Source organism: Chinchilla lanigera, unplaced genomic scaffold (genome assembly GCF_000276665.1).
Source record: "Chinchilla lanigera isolate Chin_1 unplaced genomic scaffold, ChiLan1.0 scaffold00079, whole genome shotgun sequence".
NCBI classification, from domain to species: Eukaryota; Metazoa; Chordata; class Mammalia; order Rodentia; family Chinchillidae; genus Chinchilla; species Chinchilla lanigera.
The window spans coordinates 8,027,063-8,049,345 of NW_004955480.1; the positions used below are offsets into that span (position 1 = coordinate 8,027,063).

Sequence of the window (22,283 nt, forward strand, 5' to 3'; positions counted from 1 at the left end):
AAAAAAAAAAAAAAAAAAAAAAAGAGTTCCTCAAGTCCACAGTCCTCCACCTAGATAACTTGGGGCTGTATGTTTGAAGTCAAAGGGACCTATAAAGGACACCTTGGTGGGGGGGACTGTCCCTGGCGATGTCCTCTGGGACAGACAGGAACTGAATTCGGGCTTCACCTTCCCTCTCCGACCCACCCCTGCAGCCTGCAGAGCTCTGCTGGAATTTCACCTTCCTCATTCATGTCTCTGGCTGACTTGGGGTCCAGTGTTTTTCTCCAGATTCTGGTTTTTAAAATATACTCCCCTTTCCCTCTCTTACTGTGTGTATATTTTCCGCCTCCAGTCTTTAATGAAGTCACATGAACGACTAGAAGGTGAACAGTTGTCATGGTGATGGTGTTTGGGTTGTTCATTCGGTTCAGGGAAATGAAATTGAGGGTGCTGGTGAATAACGTTATGTTCACTTGGCCTTTTAATAATACTAATGCGATGTCAAACCAGGCTTCAATATCTACTCTGCAGCAGTGAAGCATTAAAAAGTGATTCCTTAAAAGTAAGGGATATTTTAAAATCATTTATTCAGATTGACCACCCCTAATCCATAAAAATCCGAAATCCAGAACTTTCCAATCGCTGAAAGTTTTTAAGCACTGACCTGACACCACAAATGGGAACATTCCATACCTTGAAACTTTATTTCATGCATAATTTAAAATATTGTATGAAATTACCTATGTGGTCTGTGTCTACGAAGTATATAAAACACAGATAAATCTCATGTTTAGACGTGGTCCTGTCCCCTTTATGTAAATATTCTGAAGTCAAAAACTTCTGAAACACTTACGGTGGGAAGCATTTCAGGGAAGGGATATTCAACTGGTGGTTATCAGTTACACATAAAGTCATGTGTTAGTTTGTCCACCTTAAATATATGCAGTGCAGAATCAGAGTGTGTGAGTTTTAATTCATTTTGTCCAGAGAGAAGTAGAGAAGGGTTGGGTCTACAGTTTCATGAATTTATGTTAATTATTCTGAGGCAAAATTCCTATTGCCCTCTAATTTCTAATGTGTTCAGTAAAATACAGTTGAGTTCTCAAAAAAAAATAATTTTCAATAACCTTGGTGCTACCCAGTAGTCAATTGATTTATTCCAATTTTGCTGTTATTATCTAGTTTGAGGTTGGAAGTTGATGAGAAATATCATGATATGAAAAAGTCTCAAAAATATTTAATAGAATATTTGTTTTACTATATGTTAATGTAAAACTGTCTTTAAAAAATTGTTATTTCATTTGTTCTAGATTTTGGACACCCCCTACTTACTAAATAAGGAATGGGAGTATTATATCTCTGGCATGGTGCTCAAAAACCCAAATGTTAAACTCACTTTTGAACAAGTTTACAGGTATCAGTAATTGCATTACATATTTTGCTGTGTAAAATGTCTTTTCTCCAGAAGTAAAATTTTGCTTTCAAAGTGTTTCTTTTAACCTTACTCAGAAGACTTTTCAGTTTCAGAGCTATGCTGTTCCCTGGTCTTAGCAAAGAGACTAAAAGATAATCCTGGGCCAGAAACTTTTGAAACCTGGGAATAGTGATGCCTCGATTCCTCTTTCAAGGTATCTCTGGGATTCTCTGGCTAAGGAGACCCTAAGGTGCGTCGGTGGGACCGTGTAAGAATTCAGTGCATGGTCCAATTTCCAGGCGTCCTAATAGTGATGTAATTATAGGGCTGGTCCGAGCAATCAGGCCACCCCTGCCCCTCTGCTCTGAGGTCCCTGTGATCTTGGACAGTTCCACTTTCTCTCCATTTAACAGCATTTCTGACAATAAGACTCTCGTCTGGGGGACATTTTAGAGTCCAGCAAGGTATCTCAGCTTGGAGCAATGCCTGACACACCCTAAGAGCAGGACAGAATAATACTGTCCCTACTTATAATTGTGCAACACACACTTCCCTATCTTTGACACATAAGGACGTGGTAAAACTCCATAACCTAAAGGCGAGTATCCTTGGAAGGCTGTCTGCTACACACATTTTTCTCAGCCTTTTAAAACCACTTTGAATCTCCAAGGTCCTATCGGCGGCCCAGGGGTGTGCCACGGTGATATGCCACAGATTTGCTCTGTATATTGAACCCCTCCCTTCCTTCAGCCTTTCCATCACTTGCCTGTTTGTACCTCCAAAGAGGGGGAGGTACCCTCTCCTTAGTGGTGAGGCCACTGTCGGACAAGGTGACCAAGTGAATGTTCATGTAGCTAGCGTCCTCCCCTGGAAACATCCCCGCTTCTCAGGCAGGTCAGCTGCAGTGCTGATCCCACCTGTGAGCTGTCTTCCCACTGCCTTGGTTGCTTTCTTTCCTGTGTTGGGTCTCTTCAACCCATTAAGTAAGCGTGTTTTGAAAGTCGGCAGCCACATAGCCACATGCTCATGTGAAAGGGCCAGGTGAGCTTGGGAAACTGGAGAGTTGTCTTTTGAGCCCTCCCAGTAGTTGTAGGTGATCCACCAGGACAGGCAATGAGCTTGTCCCTAGCTCTGGGTTCTGAGGAGTCAAGGATTCACCATTGTTGAAGCTTCCCCCAAAGAAATTGTTGATGTTTTTTCTTGCCTCTTAGTTTAGCTTTTGAAACAGTCCCCCAAATATTGTACAGTATTCTTTTCATCCTCAGTCTAGTGTTACTTCACATCATGTACCTTTGTAGAGGGAAAATGTCCCTGCTGGTCTGAGAGTTGATAGTCTTGTGTGTTTGATCTCTGCTCTCAGCCATAGAGAAAGAAGTCACTTAAAGATTTGATACCAAATCACAGGACAGTTTTAGACCAACAGTGGTATTTTTATTTTTATCCACCATGAGATCAGAGGGTTGGAGGATGTGTGTTCTAACATGGCATGTTTCTGGTGAATGAAACTAAAATTATACAGGCAAAATGGTAATGCACACTGAGGGATGATGTCCAAAAGGTGATTGTGTTAGTCAGCCTTGTGTCACTGTGACAAAATACCCGAGAATAACTTAAAAGAGGCAAAGTTTATTTTGGCTCATAGTTTTAGAGGTCTCAGTCCATGGTCAGCTGCTTTCATTGCTTTTATGCCTGTGATGAGGTAGGACATCACGAAAGAGCATGATGGAGAATGCTGCTGTCCTCTTGGTGGTCAGGAAACAGTAAGGGAACAGGAAAGCCAGGAAGGATGGGGCCAGGGACAAGATGTGCTCTTCAAAGGCATGGCCCGGCTGCCCTCTTCTGCCAGTTAGGCCCTGCCTGCTAGTAGCTCATTCACTGTGATCTCATTAATGGATGAATCCGCTGGTTAGGTCAGAATTTCCATGGTGCCATTACGCCTTTGGTTTATAGACAAACTGGACTGAGTGTCTGGATATCTTCACACCCTAGCCTGTCACAGCCTCACCTTTAGACATCTAAGCATATATTTGACAAGTGAAGCCAAAATAGTTGAAATATAGAGAGGAAATGGTTTTGGCAAGGGCTTTAATAAAGCCCATGATATCTTTGTAAGTATCTCTTTCTAGGAAGTATCATTTTGACTTTTTCACAGAGAGTTTATTTCTTCTCTACTTACAAACTTGTGCACAGCAGTGCAGGAAATAGCATAAAGAAAATAGACAGAATGATGTATTTATAAATCCCATTATATCTATTCCAAAACTAAGACAGGAAAAGGAGTCAGTAGTGGTGAGGGCTGTGGATTCTTTCTGCCAGTGATGGCACCTTGAATCCATTGGTGTATCCACAGATTGCACAATGAGAAACAGACTCTTGTGTCATCCTCAGCGGTGGGCACAGGTAGCCACGTTGCTTTTCTGGGTCATGATTTCTCTTTCTTCCCACAGTGATTGCAAGAATGATATAGGCATTTACACCACACTTAAGCTAGACAATTTCTTCAATGTCAGTGAGCACCTCAACATTGAGAAGGTGAGTTGGTAGAACCAGCCGTGTGCTTGACATGTTGTAGCACTAAATACAGTTGTCTTTCTTTTTGCTGAAATGGATGTGAATTTCTCTAAGATAAAATAAACTGTCTTAAAGTGGCATTTGGTATATCCACAAGGTGTGCAGGCCTCACCTTGATCAAATTCTATAACTTTCTCTCAGCCCCAACGACTTGTCTATTTTGTGGCTTTAGTTTTTCTAGTAGATTACCCAGGATCCTCCAAAGGACCTCACTTAAAACTCTCCCCAGGGAAAGATTTCATTTCACTGAGTGTTGATGATCCCCTAGGCAAAAGTGCTACCTGCTCCCCAGGGAGGTTGGTTCTCCAAGACCAGGCCTCTTTATCCCCCAGCTCCCAGGTCAGGAAGTATGACCCATACCCTCTTCACTCCTGTGTGTCATGTGGCCCCAAGATGGGCTCTGCCGAGCACTGCTGGCCCTTGGCAAGAAGCAGTAAGGCTGAAGCAGTGACTTTCTTGCCTGCTTTGCTCCAGTCCACACCCCTGTCTGAGTCTTAAGACTCTGAAGAAGGACCAGTCCAAAACACACCAGGCAGAAGGAAACAGTAGAGTCCCTGCTGCATGGGTCTAGAGCACCATTAGCCTAGAAGGCTCTAGAGAGCTCTCCTTCCATTAGTAAAATGCTTCACTTACCTCTAAATTGCTCACGCAAGTCCAGTGGATTGCCATCACTTGATTCTGGATAGTGGTCCTTGCGCTGAGAAGTCATGTGTTCGAGCCACATTGAGCTCCAGTTATAGAGCCCTTTTAGTCCTCCTCGTAGCCCAGGAAGTTTATATTTATAATCCCATGGAAAAGTTACTGGAATTGTGATAAATTAATTTTAGTTTACCACTTTCAGTGCAACCCACAGCATAAATGAAGACACAATAATATATCCAAAATGGTGGGGAGTCAAGGGGGTCCTGAGTCCGGCCACAATGATGGCTATCCAGAACAAAGTCCTATACCCTGGCCTGACCACAGATTTTATTCATTTGTGAAGAAGGGAGTGGCTTGAGGATGAGTGACTGTGAGAGTGGCAGGAAGTATGTGAGGGCCAAGAGCTGGGCTAGGTAGGAGGCCTGAAATCACCTCTGCCATATTCAGAGAGAAGGATATGCAGAAAGAGTAATCTACATAACACAACTGAGAGAGTATCTAACATTTTGGGATCCTGCTTTAGCTCTGATGTGTAATCTTGCAAGCCCCAGGAAGTCATAGCCTCTATCTCAAGGCTTAATCTCAGTCCACAGTGTGGAGCATTGCCTTAAATCCCGCCTCATCCGAGCTCATACATGGGAACAACGGGGAGTCTGGGGAAACATGCCTGTTATCTTTAGATTACCTCAGCACCTCAACTAGACCGATATGCATTGCTTAAAGCCAACTGAAGGGAGAAGGAAAGGCTCCTAGCCAGCTCTGTACATATCAATACATGGAAATAGGGTCAGGCTTAGCCAACATGAAAGAGGAGACAGTTACTCCTCTTTCAAGGAGAGTTCCCAGGTGGTTCTCGGCGTCCTTCTTTGGGGCTTCTAGAGTGTGAGCAGATCCCAAGAGGAACCAAAGAAAGGGAAGACCTCCAAGCCCTGCAGTTTGCCCACTGAGGCAGCAGGAAAGTGACCACAAGGCCATGATGATTTGACAGTCCTCAAAATACAAAGAGCTTTATTTGAAAGCCGCATATAAATTTTTCATTGATTATCTTCCCTAAGCACTCCTTACATGTCCATAAACAAAGGGCAGTTTTGTAACTAAATCCTAGCTAGAAGCTCTCTTCTTTGCCCGTCACACCATGAGCCATGGCCCCTGTGCCATGCTGGGGTGCAGTTGAGAGAGTCCCATCTGGGTCATACTGCCTGAAACCATTGACAGGCCATTAGAACAAGCCTAGATCAACAACCACATCACCATGATCTTTGCCTTAGTAACCAAACACTGTTTCCTAGAATGTATCTCCCATGTCTTGCTACTACCCAGCCCTAGGTTTGCTATGCTAGTCTCATCCCTGGAGTGCCACCCTAACCTGTCCCTTCCAGCATCTTTTTGTCAAGGCTGGGAGTTCAGAAGCTACCTCCTCTCTACTGTCCCTCTAATCCATGCGTCCTTTTGAGTTCTTTCTCCTGGGTGTCCCAGTGGAGTTCATGTCCCATTCTTATGACACAGCTTGTTCCCTTTGAGGTCTTTGAGGGGAAAGATAGAATGAAGAGTGCTTGCCATGGACATAGGGAGGCAGGGAAGAAAGAAATGCCCAAATGCATGCTTACACTTACTCCTGCATAATTGTATTGCCCTTTTAAAGCATTAAATTGGTGACATTCTTTGAGAATAATGGATTGATTTACAATTTGTTTCATACAGTATACTGGAAACATAAGCAGTAAACTTGAAAATATGAATTTAAATTTTGATAAAACTGTTCTGCTGGATGAAGAAACAAGAAAAAAGCTTCAGACCTTTGCGAATTCTGGAATACAGGGTATAGATTTTGACGCCTTCTTGACTCAGGTATAATGCATGTCCACATGTGTGATTTTTGGCGGGGGAATTACAGTACCAGATGTGCATATTTTTTAAATTTGTGTTTTTAATGCACAAGATTCACATAACATACAATCAGTTATTTTTAAAGTGAATAATTTAGTGGCATTTAGTATATTCACAATGTTGTACAATTACCACCTCTGTCTCGTTCCAAATATTTTCATTACCCTAAAAGAAATGCTGTATCATTACTAGCTGCTCCTGACTCTCCCAAATTCTTGTCTCCCACCATTCTGTGTTATGTTTCTGTGGATTTACATATTCTGGATCTTTCACCTAAACAGAATATACAATATATGACCTTTTCTATCTGGCTTCTTTGACTTAGCATGCTGTTGAGGTTATTACATGTTATACATATGTCAGTACTTCATTCTTTTTTATGGTTGAATATGAATCTGATATGGATAAAGTAGAAAGGAAACTATTAGAGAAGAAGAAAGGGCTAGGGGAGGAGTAAGGGAGGGTCATAAGGGGTAATGGGGGATCAGTACAATCAAAGTATATTATACACATGGAAACTTCACAATGAAACCCAATAGTCTATATAACTATTATGTACTAATAAAATATCTATATATTGGAAAAATGGTATGTGTGAATAAGAATGTTGTCACTTATGTAAGAGTTTCTAGCCTTTATTTATTTATGATTATGGACCCTTATTTGATCTGTTGCCTGCTAGATGTTAAGGTTTAAAAATCTCATTTCTGTAACATTATTTTTGTTCACTTCTTTTGTAGACTGATCAAGCCCCTGTAAAAGTGAATCTCTTATCATTTGCAGATGACCTAGAAGAAAAAGTCAACCCTTTGGTGAGTTCAAATAGTCCCCTTAAATGGTGTAGGAGTTCTAGAAGTCACATGTCAATACCATGGCGAGGGAAGTGACCAAAGTTTCCTTTTTGCTTGAGTTTGACCTGGTTGAACAAGGCCTATCTGATGCAGATTAGCAGTTCTTATCAGCAGCCAAGGCCATGCTGCTTTCTTACACACGCAGGGATGCATGCATGTGCACCTACACACACGTGCCATTTTTCTCACAGTATAGGGAATACAAATTGGGTGTGTGGGAGGGAAACTCCCCACGGTGCTTTGCATCATGGTAGTAAGTGGATAATGGTGGGCAGAGGCACCATTAGACCCGGCTGTCTTCTACCTCATCACCTCTTCTGCTGGATGTTGACTATGTGACCTTACTTGTCCCTCCCAAGAAGCAGCAGACTAGAAATGAGGACCTGGGGCTCTGGAGGAAGCCTCTTCATAACAGTGGGAGATTGAGCAAGATATTTTGCCCCTCTGTGTCTTTGTTTCCTTGTGTGGAAAAAGGGGGCACTAGTACCTTTCCTGTAGGACTGTAGTTGTCCATGAACTGAACACTAAGTGTGGATTAAATAAACAGTTCTGGCAGAACCTCAGTTTTTTCCACAGTGGCTGTCTCATGGTGTGGCAGAGAAAGAGAGAACACAGTCTCAGGGGCTTAGGAAGGGCTCCTGAGGGAGAGGTGTGGCCTGGAGTCTCTGGATCTATGATTTAGAGTGGGGTATCTTGGTGTAGCCCCTCATGGCCAGCCCCTGTCCCTGCCTACAGCCATCAGTTTCCAGTTTGGGAGGGTGGGTACAGACGATGTCATGGCAGCAGGGGCCCCTGTGCGTGTCGTGTGTGCTTCGGAGTCTGGGGAGATAGTGTTCATCTTTGTTTTCTTCTCTTTGTAGCCCTCAGGAAACGTGAAAGATGACCTCCAAGGCCAAGCAGACACAATTAGAAAGATTCACTATGAACAAGTCCTTCCCATGGAGCAGTCACTGGTAACACTCACCAAGCTGTGATACTTCCCTGGGGCCTGGGCCAAGCTGATCGCGCCCGCCCGGTTGCCTTCAATTTAGCCTCAGGACACCCGCTTACCTCACAGAGCCCCCTGCCAGGGCCTCAGGCTCAGCTTCGCAGAACGCAAAGGCAAAATTGTGCCACTCCTGGTCTTGCTTCCTCTCCCTTGTCCCCGGGAATGTGAGCAGTGAGTTGCCATGGGTTCCTGGCTCTGCCTCCTTGCTCCGCTTTCTGCAGGTGCTTGTAGGTCTCCTGAACCCCGCATGTGGCATAGTACTGATGGTTTTGTTCTGTCTCAGTCTCACTACTGTCCAATTCTTTTTCTCCAAACTCTGCCTAGAAATATGAGAAGGGGAGGGTAAGTGCTTTTCTTCCCTCATCCAGCATCCCTGTAGCTCTGCTGCCTGTCTCCGAGGCCGTTTTCCTTCTCCTTCCATCCTGGCCTTCCTGGTCTTCTCACTTCCTTCTTGAAGGCAGTAAAAGCAGTTTGCAGCCCAGAAGAACAAAAGTAGTGTGAGGCCGACCTCATTTCACACCCTGCCTCTCTGCCTTTCTGTAGTATTGTAGCTTCTCAAGTTCCTCACTGAACAATAAAATTTTAAAAAGTAAAAGTAAAAATGGCAGGAATGATTCCTACATTGCCATTACCAGGCTCACAGTGATAAAGGACTGCTGATCTCAGAGAGACTCAGAAATGGGAGGAATTGTTATGCTTATAAGCAGGTCCAAGGGGGAACTGTGGGGGAATTGCGCCCTTGGATCAGTTGCTCAGGTTTGGAGCCAGACTTTATGTCTGTTCAGTTCAAAATCCAATCTCTGGGTCTAGTTGTAATTGTTTTTCTTGCTGATTTCATTATTCACTAGGGAAGTCACAAAGTCCTTCTCTTGAATTTGCTTAATGTCTGTCCTGGGCTCCTCTCCATGGCTATCCTTGATTACACCCAGTACAAAGTTGTTAACATTTTAAACTGGTTCGGCATTTTCCTTAAACCCTTTTCTTCAAGTGGATAGGGTTCCTCGGCCTCTTCAGAGCCTGGCAACCTGTTCATCAAAAGGCGGTTGTTTTGCAAATGGTCTAAACCAGGGGTTGGCAAACTATGGCCTTCATGAACGGCATACAGCCTAGGGGCCAAATCCAGTCTGCTGCCAGTTTTTAGAAATAAAGTTTTATTGGAACATGGTCATGCTCACTTATTTAACAACTGTCTGTGGCAAAGCAGAGTAGTTGGAACAGACTACGGCTCCCAAAGCCTAAAGTAGTTACCGAATGGCCCCGTATAGATAAAGATAGCCACCCTGACCTAAAGCACTCAGCTGAACCATACTTGTTTTCAAGCTTTTTTTTTTGTATTGGGAATCGAACTTAGGACCTTGTACCTGCCAGGCAGGCACTGTGCACACTGAGCTATATCCCTGGCCCACCATACCTGTTTTTAGCGTCCCTTAGTATCTTCCACTTTGATCAAACCTACATCAAGGACTTTCTTGGACACCTTGCATGTGTTGTGCTACCCTGTTTATCTTTCAAATATGTATCCTGATTTTCTCCCATTAGCGTCATGACGTGTGTGTAATGCTTTTCCTAGAGGGAAGCCCTTCCTGTGTAAAGTCAGCTTTGCTGATGGTATTGGGGGAAGAGGACACAACACATGATCTTGATGCTTTGTATAATAATTTTGAAAATACTTTATTTGTTCCCCAGAGCAATTTAAAGGAAACTGTCATGACAGTTCAACGTACAAGCAGTGGATTGCAGGTCAGAATTTATTTTACTTTTCTGCCATGGGTTTTGTTATCAAATACCATGCACAGAATTTCAAAGATATTGATTTTTTTTTAATATAGGTATTCAAAGCAAAGAAAAAAAGAAAGTCTCAGTTATCTACTCATTTTAAACTGAGTTTTCTTACCATATTCTTCCTGCAAATGCTTCTATGGATGTAGACCTCTTCTTAGGTTGTTAGATATACAGATGGGAAATACATAGGTTGTTAGATATGTAGGATACAGGTGTAGAAGGCACACTGGTCACTTTTACAAAGATAATGCTGCATAAGAAACTGTCAGTCTGAGAACCTTCTAACCACAAGAATTTATCTTCCGTGCTGGGCTGACGGCAGGCTTCTCTACATATCTTCCCTATAAAACTCCCAACATAAGGGGCAGCTCCTGTCTCGGCATGTCATGTTCTTTTACTGGAGGACATGATTCAGGGGAGAATGGTATGGAAATGCTGGTTGCCTTTTAAACACTGTTCAGAGCTGGCGGCACTGCCAGTTTGCCTACACCACTGTCCAAAGGAAGTGACGTGGCCACGTCTGCGGTCATCATCGTCAGGGTGGGGAAGTACAGGTACTGACAGAGACCTTGCCCAGTATAAAAACTGCTTACATAGCACTTATTCTGCTTTAGGTATCATGTGGCATTTATACATAGTGGAGTACAACTCTGCTATCAAGAGAAATAAATTTGAGTCATTTCTAGGAAAATGGATGCATGCTGAGACCATAATGTTAAGTGATAAAAATCACACACAAGCTTAAATATCACATGATGTCTTTTATAGGAGAAGTATAAATAATAAAGAATGCAAATAAGTAAAGAGCAAAATAAGACAGAAAATTGGAAACAGGGAGATAGATCTTCTGAAATGAGGAGGGGATTAAGAGATGCAGGGAGTGGGGAGGAAGCAGAGGAGAAGGGTATAAAAATGAATGAATATGTGTTAGAGGCTGGGCGTAGCGGCACAGGCCTGTCATCTCAGCCCTTTGGAGGCTGAGGCAGGAGGAGCACTGCTGTGAGTTCAAGTCCAGCCTGAACTGCAGAGTGAAACTGTCTCAAAAAGACAAAAAACAATGACAACTAAAAACAGTATGTGTTAGGTACATGTACCAACTCCCCATTACCCATTATACGATGGATGTAGTCATTATGTACTGCAGACATGTACTAATAAAAATAAAAACAAACAAGTAATCTTGGGGTGTTGTAAAGTATAGAGGAAGGTGTGAGATGTGGAAGTTATTCACAAATACTCTGCCTTTTTATATACCGGATGGGAACATCTGCGGCTTTTGGTATCCAAGGGAGGCTTCTGGAATTAATTTGTAGGGACAACTGTACTGGAATTGAGTTGCAGGTTGTTTAATTAATCCCTCTGGCACTTGCTCCCCCTCCATTGTTGTTGTTTTTTCCAGGACAAAGTGAACAATGTCCTTGACTCTGTGGATTCTGCTCAGAACTTTATCGAAAACAATACTGAGGATATTATTGCTGAAGTGAGTTTTCTTTTCAAAAACAAGCCTCTCAGGAAGGGAGCATGTGTCCATTCCATGACTAAATACCCAGCAAATTTAAGTATGCCATTGTTATTTTAGTGATTTTACTAACCTTTGATTTCTTTCCAGGAAGTTAAGAAGTATGCGAAAATATTACTAGGGCACTTTGAACGTTATATTCAGTGGGTCAAGGAAACTGTAAGTAGTAAATCTTTTTATGAATATAAAGGGGCCCACACCATAGAATAGTCATTTTCTAGGTTAAAATCTGCAGGAAATAAAATTGAATTCCTGGTAATTTGCTTGGAAGTGAAAGGAATTCGAAGTATAGAGACCAAGCCCTCCAGGGCCAGCCACCAACCACGTAAAGCACGTGACCCCTTCCGGACCCTTTTGTCCTTTCACTCACTGTTATCATATGGGTTCTTCCATTTTCTTCTTCCCCCCTGTGTCAGATAACAAAGGGGTCAAATAAAAAATTTGGGCTAAAACCCTTTGTTTAATAGGCATACTGTTTAATCCTCTTAGCTGTCCTAGCAGATGGGTTTTCATGTTCCAAGTAACAAACAAATGAACCTGGAAAGCGAGGCTCGGAGAGAGTAAGGGTCTTGTTTAGACCGTATAGCTTAATGCTGCAAGACCCATCTCTACAAATTAGATGTCAGCTCAGTGTCTTAGGGGAAGGGAGGTCCTTTTAGGAAAGCAGGCCGAAAGTAAGAGATGTGCCCAGTTTTCACCGAGTTTTCTGAGTGTGACTCAGTGAAAGTTTACCTTTGTTTCTTGTCCCATAGATCACTGAGAAAATGGGGTCCTGCAAGCCCGTGGCCACCGCCCTGGATTCTGTCATTAATGTCGTTCTGTGTGGCTACATTGTCCACCCTCTGGTAAGACTTCATCTTTCCGAAGGATGCATCATAAATCCACCATCTTGGATCTCTGCCTCTAGATTGTAATAGACACTATAATACTAGTTTCCTGCTTGGGTTTGATAGAGTTCTTGAATACAAATTCTAAAATCTAGATCAGTGAGTTAGTACTGATACCTAATGGATGAGAGAAGTGAAAGTCCTAGTTGCATACCTTCACTCTTTACTAAATCCCATGACAGAAGTCAGGGCAACATTCTTGTTTGTCAGGAATCATAGGAAGGAGGAAGTCACTGGTGAGCTGACGGCTGATGTTCAGGATTGCAAGCGGAACTAGTCACACAACCCTAGAGCAGCACTGAACCTACTTTTTTATTTCAAAGGTCTCTACTATGGACACTGCAGTGATAAATTTCACTTAATCAGATTTATTTCTCAGCTCTACTCATTGCTCAGGGTTTACCGACTCTTCCTGAGCTGATTCCTCACTAGCTCCACCTAGTGTCTCAGTGGCTTCCCACCCGCATCAGGATAAAGGTCCATCCTCTCAGTAGGCTACACGAACTCTGCGTGCTGGGGTGCCTGGCCATCATGCTGTTGCCTCCCCCTTCTCCCTGTGCTCCCACATCCTCATTTTCTTTCATTTCTTCCAGCGCATCTCACTGTCCTCACGCCAGGCCTTGGCACAGGCTCTCTCTCCTGTTCTGTCTCTCCCCACCCCTCCACCCTGTCCCCCCAGCTAACTTCCCCAGATTTTGTAACATACTCTAAATTCAAGCTCCACTTCTCCGTTTTCTGAGCGCTGACTTTGAAAAATGATTGAAATTTTCTGAGCTTCCTCACCTGAATGGGGCTTCTTTTTCTCTGAGAGTTCAGTGAGGTTATGTAAACTCTGTCAGCACCATCCTTGATATATTAACACAGTCACTAAGTGTTCACTATTGTTGCTTGTTCAGTCTTCAGGTCTAGCTCAGACAAACCTTTTTTCCAGGCAGGATGCTCTCTGATCCTCCAAACCTCAAGGCTCCCTTTTCCACATTCCCACAGAACGCTCCGCTGTTCCGGCAGCGCTGTTGCTGCAGTGGAATTACACATGTATGTGCTTCGCTAAGATCTGTTCCCTGCAGCACGTGCTGGATCTGAAGCCCACGAGTACAGGGCACGTGGCTGCGGTGTGCCTCGTGGGGCAGCCTCTCCAGCAAGGAGCATCACTGTGGAGTGCATGAGTGACCACACAGCCTTCTGTCTCTGCATCATGTTGTGCTATCTGTCCCTCGCCCTGTCCTCACTCCCATGCCCCTCTGTCTGCTGGGTGTACTTGTGTGCCCAGTGGAAATGACCCTTCCATCCTCAGAGCTGTGCACATCCTGGGCCCTGGCTTCCGGGCTGCTTCCCTCCTCTGGCAACCTCTTCCCCATTTTGTCTTGTACTTGACAGCTCCCGCTGTGGTTTGAACCCATTATTAACAGACTCCTGAGTTCTCTTTCTTGATTCTGAGCTGACTTCTCCCTGTATCCATCCTCCACCCCCAACCAGTCAAGTCACTGGACTTCCAGACGCCTAGAAGCAAATGGGTGGCCTGGAGGCTGCAGGGGAGGTGATGGCTGGGGCTTTGTAGCAGGTGGCTGAAAGAATGAGGAAGAGCTCTGGGCATCCACTTTACCGACAAAGTGAATCATAGGCCAACTAACTGCTTCTTTTATATCTTGATGGAAACCCAGAGGATTGATGGAGCTTCTAGAAAAGGGATAAGGCCGTAAAACACCAAAACTAAAACAAGATTAGAAATATAGCAAATCTTCTAGTCAAAGAACAGGGAAGGGAAGGAAGAGCACATTTATGGAAACTTAGAGGTCAGAGAGGAACCACCAAGATGCAAAAGTAGATTTCACCAGGAGCAAAGCAGATATAAGGGCCGTGCCAGGAGAGATCAGGTGGCCCCTGGGATGTCCCAGCTGTATTCTGCAGTGTGGTGGCCAGCGGAGTGGCTCTGGGTGTTGCTGCAGCATTGCCCAAACGGGATCAGACATGAACTTCTGTAGGAACCTGAAGGTAGTAAGTGTACAAGGCTGGCCAGATGTGATGTTCAGCCTCCATGGTACCCTCAGGGTCATACTGCATGCCTAGCTGCTCTGATTGGCTGGGAAGGTTAAGGGATTTGAATATATTTGAATATCATCCTGCACACGTTAGAGATGTGGACTGTGCCAAACCAAAGGCCAGATCTCCCCTTGAATGAAGTACAACTGCTTAACTAAACTTGCCTAGCTGTTGCTCCGTGGATGCAAGGTCTCAGTGTCATGCAATGAAACTGCAGGTTTTTCAACAAAAGGCATAAATCCAAGCTTATGGGTGAGATCTGAGTCCCAAATATTGGCAACTTTTGTAAAAAGACTACTAACATCGCTTTTTAGACAAAACACGGTTGAATTCAACCATAGGAAACCTTCAGAATAGGTTAAATTAAATATGGAGCATCCATTTAGACACTAGTACGTGCTAAGCATCACTTCTGTCTTCTTCAGGATGAAGGATGCCACTGTCCCAAGTGTGCAGGTGCAGAGCCACACAAGAAAGAGTACACCTCTTAAGAGGGACTTCAACTTGGACCTGTCTACTCTTGGGTAGACAGTTAAGCAGCGGGGGCAGGGGCAAGTAGTGTGTGGGCAGAAGCTACTTTGGAGGGTACCACTCTGGATCCTGGCTTCACCACTGGCTACACCTGTTCCTCTTTTGGAAAATAAATAACAGGATCCATTCAAGGTTTTCAGAAGATTATAACTGGATTATAACTCAGTGTAATAACTTAATATTTCACACAATGGCTGGCTTGTGCTAAGTTCACTAATGAGTTTAAAGAACAAAATGAAAACTCATGTAAAAAAACTGCAAAAAAAAGGTCCCCCCCCCCCAAGTAACTGTTAGTTTGCATATCCTATCTTCAAGCATTTAATTCTCCTGATTCTTTTTTTTTCCTGCCAGAATTTGTTTTGGTTTGGCATAGGACAAGCGACTATGTTATTACTTCCGGCTGTAATCTTTGCTGTGAAGCTGGCTAAGTACTATCGTCGAATGAACTCAGAGGATGTCTATGATGAGTGAGTAGCTGCGTGTCTTCCCTTGGAGGCTGGGGAACCATTTTCCAAGTAGTTCTGTCTTCTAAGAACTGCTAAAGATGAACTCTGATGACCCTGAACTTTTTCTTTAAATGGTGGGTCGTTCTGTTCTGGTGGGTTGGTTTGTTTGCTAATGTTTTATACTGGTTTTCTTATGCTTATCCTGTTTTCTTTCTCTTGCTTGATCTCAGTTTCTTTAACCAGCCTTCTTACTTCTTGTTTGCAGTTCCACTGTCTCGGGGACTTGGCATTTTACTTTATGATAACTGTTGTTACTACTCTTCCTTTTGGCTGTGCAGCCCACCTTCTGCTCGTGTGTGGCCAACCTCTGCGTCTCACTGTTGCTTCACTCATCTCTCCGTGTTGCTTCACTCATCTTCTCTACATGTTTTTCTCTAGAATTTGCACTGTCAGCAACTGTCCTGGAGGGAAAGTGTGGGGGATGTAGCTGTTGAGCTTGAATAATAACCAAAAAATGAATAATTCTATCTCCCCTTTTTGTATTTTATAGCGGTGAAATTCTACCCATGAAAACGTAAGCCTTTTTTTTTTTTTTTAAACTATCCATAGATGGGATGCGAGAGGCTTTTATTATATAACAAATTTTTAAATGAAATTAATAACATCTTAACTGCATTACAGAGGGTAGACATATCCAAGTAAAAATTAATTATGACACCTCTTAAAACAAGGGCCAACACATAGAAAGCACTTGAAGAACATGAAGGAATGAAAATTTCATATGTTAACTTGTGCCAGGGGGGTTATAAGTCAGATGCACAAGCATCTGCCTGGCAAGTGCAAGGTCCTGAGTTTGAATGCCGGTACCAAAAAAAAGAAAAAACATATATATATACGTTAACTTTTTTTTTAGTTCTCATTAACACAGTATTTATTGATACTACTTATACAGTAAATTAGGTTGAATGTGAGTTTTGGGTAGCCTGCATTCACCATTTTCTTGTGTGCATAAGTACTTTCTCATTTACAAGTAGGCATTTATCTTTGGTATCCATCAGGTATTTGCGCAGATATTGGTTTCTGTCAAATATTAAAAAGCAACTGAAGGCTGGGGATATAGCTCAGCGGCACAAGTGCCTGCCTGGCAAGCACAAGGTCCTGAGTTCCATTCCCAGTACCACCAAAAAAAAAAGTATCATGAAAAAAATCAACTGAGTTTCTATTAAAATGAAACTAAAAGTGATTCCATGGAGAGTGGTTGTCTGATTACCAAACACACCTGATGTTAAATGTCATTAAAGTGCTGCTTGATCACCTCTGTTGGTTTGTGCTAATTAAGACAGAAAGGGCTGGGATTTTATAAATCCCAAGAGTCTTATCTGAACAGTCTGCATATCTAAAAGTTGTTTTTAGTCTGGTGAAGCGGTATCCATGAAGCCGTGGACCTCTGCATTCTCGTCTTTGCTGGTCAGTAACAGCCATCTTTCCAACTGTCATCTTTTATGCTGCCATAGGTTTTAGGAGCTGGCAAAGATCTGCGAACAGGCTGTGCAAGTTTGCTGCGAGGCCCTGGGATGCCCCAGCAGAAGGGGCGCTAGGTCTGGGCAAGCCGCTTCGCACTGCAGTTGTCCCTGCTGGTCTCATTAGCGTGGTGCTATTGGTATAGCTGGGAGGGTTTGTTGGGACTGTGTTCTGAACCACGGGAGGCCCAGGCGAGGAGGTGGTTTGTGTGAACTGTGTTGTTTCTTGGCTATCAAGGAGACCCAGGGCCATGATTACTAAATGCTTTCTTTGGTTGCCAAAGAGCCAAAGGAGATGGTGCTGCTGGGGTGCGGAATTTGCCGGGAGAAGGTATGGCTGAAGCCTGAGATTGCATATGAGGTACTCCTCCCTTCAGCACTGGAAAATTTGAATCACTTCTGCTGCTTTTCACTGAGTCAACTTGTGTATTAGATGTTCTGGACAGGTTTGGAAGACTGCGTCTTAGTTTTTCATCATTTTTAACATTGCTTGTCTGTAAATCTGTGGGATGACCTTGAATGAAAGGCGAGGTTGCTGTAAGCGGCTAATCACAGGCTGCGGGGACACTCTAATAGATTCTGTTCCCCAAGCTGGAGATCGTGAACGCGGTGAATTTCTGGGTGACTGCTTAGGTGATGGTGGAGGTGAACTGCGTGGTGATGGTGAAAACCCGTTAACAGCAGGGTGTGCTCCGTGATGCATATGGTCATCTTCATCATCCAAACTTTGGGCATCAAGTTCCTGGTCACTAAATGTACCCTACCTGGTAGAACTGCAAGATGAACCAGAAGTGTGCCAAGATGTGGTGGCTGCATTTTTTTGCTGAAGACTTTCTTCTTGCATCAGTTTCATCATTTAGCTTATAAATGGATCCAACTGAATCTTCGTCTAATTCTGAAGCACTAAACTCACTATCTGTAGAGGAGTGAGGACTGAGTGGAGGGTTTCTGTCTGGTGAACTTTTAAAGTTATCTGAATTTCCAGGAAGTATAAGCTGTTTGACTGCAGGAGGTGGCACTGGGGTTGAAGATGGGAGAATGGAAGCCACTGCTGTATGGGCTACTGGCATTTGGACTGTAAGGACTTGTGTAACTCATGGAGTTGAAAGGATTGTTGTACAAATTCTGCCTCTTGAGAGCTGACATAGTTTGATCAGGTTGGTGGATAAGAGATTTTTTTAGCACATTCAACATCAGGACTAGGGTAATCCAAAACTTGTCTGCACCAGACTAGTAGATTAACTGATTTCTGCATTGGTGTAAGTTTTTTCTTTGGTGATGAATACAGCCAGCTCTCCTCTGCCTCCTCCCAGCCTGACAGAGACTCCATCCGAAGCGGATCCACGTCCTCCAGCAGACAGCCCTCTCTCGCCTCCAGCACGACCCCCAGCTCCTCGCCGCCCGCCCACCTCGGCCCCCACCTGGCCCCACCGCCCGCCTTGGCGCTGAGGCCCAAGGGGACGCCGCGCCGGAGGACGGGGTGGACACGGCCTGCACCGGGCTGCCGGCCGAAGGAGCCCGCGGCCTGCACGGCCCCCGAGCGGCTCCTCAGCTGCTGCTCGTTCTGCTTCTCCAGCTTCTTCACCAGCTCCTGCAGCTTCCGCACCTCCTGGTCCGCGTTCACGTTGCAGTTAACGTCCTCCATCCCGGCCCCGCCGCGCACCGCGGGCTCAGACTCAGCGACAGGGAACACGCCAGAGGAGGCGCCGCCCGCCACCGCTCACCCCCGCCCAGGCGCCGTCATACAGCGGGGCCAGGCTCCACTGATACAGGAAAATAAAAATTCCAACCTGGACAATGTCGGGGACAAGTTCCTGTTCTCTAAAGTCAAAGAATGAATTTTAGGAACAATGGAGGTTAAGAGCAGAATGTGTCTATTGAAGGGATGAAAGCTTCTGTCCAAGAGAGGGACAGAAGGGGGCCCGAGTGGGTTGCCCCCGACTCTGTCTTTTCTAGGGACTTTTGTAGACCAAAACCACCAGGTGAGGTGGGTCTAAAATAGGGGGAAAATGGGAAATTACATGGTGGGCATAAGGTGGGACAAAGCTATGGTCAGCCAATAAGATTACAAGTATAATTGTTCAGGTAAAATGGAGTAATCAATTTTAAAAAACTGGGATCAAATGGGGAAGCGAGTCCCCCCAACAAGAGGGCATGAATACAGAACAGGAGCTTTTCCTGTAAGGGGTTGGGTCAGTGATTCTTCAAGGTGATTGCTACCTCTTCAGAATTCCGATCCGTCCCTGATGTTCACACCTAGGGAGGTATGTGGGTGCATTTGTTTAGTCCTTTTGTCTTGAGGTCTGGCCCACAGGTATCTTATCTTGTCGTTCATGTTGGCTCCTTCCAGGGCCTGGCCCTGTCTGACTGCCTATAATATTTCTATCTGACTCAGCCGCCTATAACATTCCCCCCTCTGAAGAAGTAACCCAAAGTGCCTTGCGGGAGTAAGGGGCGATGACCACTCTGGCTTCTTCAGGCTGAAAGGGGTTGTAGTTGTCGATCAGCAGTCAGAGATACTCTTCAGAGGGTCTGTCTAAAGGCCCTCCACAGACATCAGGCGTTTTCATCATGGGTAGGCATACAGCTTTAAATCTGGAGGAGGCAAAGCCAAACAATTAAGTATGCATGGGCTAAATAATAAGATCAACAGGACTATTATGAATATAGTCAACAAAGATTTCTACCAAGAGGAGCTGGTAATGGCCTCCCATAGAGAGGATAAGGTCAGAGCTATGAGCTGTACTAGCTAAGCACTAGTGCCAGGTGTGAGGAACTTTCAAGAGTCTAATGTGAAGTTACCACTGCATACCCTGCCTTTCTTGTCCCGTTTTCCATGAAGGAGCTGCCATCACAGAAAAGGATCAAATCAGAGTTAGTAAGAGGTATGTCTAATAAGTTTTCTCTAGCTGCATATGTACGGAGAATTACCTGTTCACAATCATGTCTGTCATCCTCAATTTCTTCCTTTTCTGGCAGAAAGGTAGCAGGGTTTAAGGAGGAGCATGTCTTTATTTGAATGGCTGGTCCTTCTAGAAGTAGAGTCTGGTATTTAAGATCTGGCTGTCTGATAGCCAGAGGCTCCCTTTGGAGAAAGGAAATCCTGCCACATTGTAAAGCGTGTATAGAGTGAGATCTTTACCTAAAGTTAGCTTGGATGCTTCTGGCACTAAGAGAGTTACAGCTGCCGTAGCTCTAAGGCAAGGAGGTCATCCCTTTGCTACAATGTCTAATTCATGACTCAGATACCCTACAGGCTGTTGAGTGGGTCCCAGATCCTGTGTAAGTACCGCTAAAGCCATACCTCGCCTCTCATTGACATATAAATTGAAATGGTGCCCTGTGGGGAGGCTTAGGGCTGGACATTTAAGAGAGCTTGTTTAAGCTTCTGGAATGCTGCTTGGGAATCAGGTACTCAGGTTAAAATATGCGTATCTGTCTTTTGGGCCTCTTTTATAAGTTGACAGAGGGGTCTTGCAAACTCCCCAGATCCTGGAATCCAAAGGCAACAAAAGCCTGTAATTCTTAGGAATCCCTTTAGCTGTTTTAGGGTCTGGGGCTGTGGGAAGGAAAGAACTGGTTTAATTCTGTCCTTTCCTAGCCTTCTGGTTCCCTTGGATATGATGAGGCCTAAATATTTTACCTCAAGACTGAAAAGTTGTGCTTTAGATTTGGAGACATTATAACTTCTATCTGCTAGAAAATTTAGCAAAGCACAGGTGCCTTGGCTACAGAGCTTTTCTGAGGGGGCACATAAGAGAATGTCATCTACATACTGTAAGACTGTGACCTGGGAAAACTCAAAGCATGCCAAAGCACTTGCCCAAAAAGTTGTGGACTATCCCTGAATCCTTGGGGAAGCACTCTCCACGTCATTTGAGAGGCCTGGTCTTGAAGATCTTCAAAAGCAAACAGAAACTGGGAGTCTGTATTTAAAGGAATACAAAAGGCATCTTTTAAATCTAACACTGAAAACCAACTGGCATCTTCTGGAATTTCAGAAAGGAGTGTATATGGGCTAGGTACCATTGGGTGAATTGGCACTATGGCCTCATTAATCTGTGTAAGGTGCTCTAATCACCATTCCCCACTGGGTTTTTGAATTCCCAAGATGGGAGTGTTGCATGGGCTGTTACAGGGCTCAAGTAAGCCTTGTGCCCTTAGGTTATCAATTATAGGTAATAATCCTTTTTTAACTTCAGGTTCTAAAGGATATTGTCTCTGGTTAGGCAAAATAGTAGAACGTCTGAGATGTATCTGTACTGGAGCAGCTGTTAATGCCCTACCTATTTTGCCTTTAGTTGCCCGAACATCAGGCTTTATTTCTCTCTCCACGAGGGAAAGATAGTACACCTGACCTGGGTGCATATATATTACAGTATTTAAACAAGATAAAATATCTCTCCCCAAGAGGGGGACTGGACTTTCAGGCATTATCAAAAAGGAATGTGAAAAAAGAAAGCCACCCCAGTTACGGTCTAAGGGGTTGTGAAAAATAGTGAATTACCTCTTCTCCGGTGACCCCTTTCACAGAGGTATGACAGCTGGAAGGAAGGCCAGGACTGAAAAGAACCGAGAGACTTGCACCAGTATCCCACAATAGGCTGGTTTCTTTTCCCTCTATAGTCATCATTACCCAGAGCTCCTCCATGGAGATGACAGTCCGGCCAGAGGGAGAGGGCAGAGAGTGCCCCGGGGCCCTTCATTCTTACTGGACCAACTGGTAGGATGGATCTGAACTCTAGGGCCTTCACTTCAGAGGGCAGTCCAACCTGCAGTGGTCACCTTTGCAGTTAGCGCATGGCCCAGGGAGCTTCTTAGGGCAGTCCCTCTTAAGGTGGCCTGGCGTCTGACAGTGGTAGCGGATGAATGTAGTCATCGAGTTCTTGGGGCCCCAAGAATCAGACTTAGGGTCTGTTTCTCTTAGTGCTGCAGCAAAGGCAGCTGCTTTTTCTCTGTCTCTTTGTTTTCTCTCCTTGGCTTTCTCCTCATCACAGTTATAAAACACTGAGGAGGCAATTTTTACTAACATCAAGTGAGCTATCTGGCGCAAAAGCCATTTTTGTAGCTTTTTTCTAATATGTGGGGCTGACTAAGTAATGATCTTTAAGAATAATTTGTCCCTCTGCTGAATTAGGATCTAGGGAAATATGCTTTACTAATGCCTCTTGTAAGTGATCTAAGAAAGCAGAGGGGTGTTCCCTTTTTTCTTGTTGAACCGCT

General features: G+C 44.2%; 1 protein-coding gene across 4 annotated transcripts in view; it reads left to right on the plus strand.

Annotated features, from left to right (window-relative positions):
* The window catches only part of Prom1 (prominin 1), a 104,037-nt gene that overhangs the window by 71,562 nt on the left and 10,192 nt on the right, over positions 1 to 22,283 (plus strand). For 2 of the 4 annotated variants that reach the window (XM_013503331.1, XM_005402519.2), the window contains exons 14-25: positions 1,293 to 1,396; positions 3,844 to 3,928; positions 6,311 to 6,457; positions 7,237 to 7,308; positions 8,208 to 8,300; positions 10,022 to 10,075; positions 11,517 to 11,597; positions 11,727 to 11,795; positions 12,389 to 12,481; positions 15,446 to 15,561; positions 16,091 to 16,114; positions 18,374 to 18,862. In XM_013503331.1, the coding sequence (XP_013358785.1) occupies positions 1,293 to 1,396; positions 3,844 to 3,928; positions 6,311 to 6,457; positions 7,237 to 7,308; positions 8,208 to 8,300; positions 10,022 to 10,075; positions 11,517 to 11,597; positions 11,727 to 11,795; positions 12,389 to 12,481; positions 15,446 to 15,561; positions 16,091 to 16,114; positions 18,374 to 18,509 (1,074 nt within the window). In that variant the 3' untranslated portion in view covers positions 18,510 to 18,862. Of the gene's footprint in view, positions 1 to 1,292; positions 1,397 to 3,843; positions 3,929 to 6,310; positions 6,458 to 7,236; positions 7,309 to 8,207; positions 8,301 to 10,021; positions 10,076 to 11,516; positions 11,598 to 11,726; positions 11,796 to 12,388; positions 12,482 to 15,445; positions 15,562 to 16,090; positions 16,115 to 18,373; positions 18,863 to 22,283 lie in introns of those variants that run through there. The other 2 variants (XM_005402515.2, XM_005402516.2) reach the window with 1 other exon arrangement.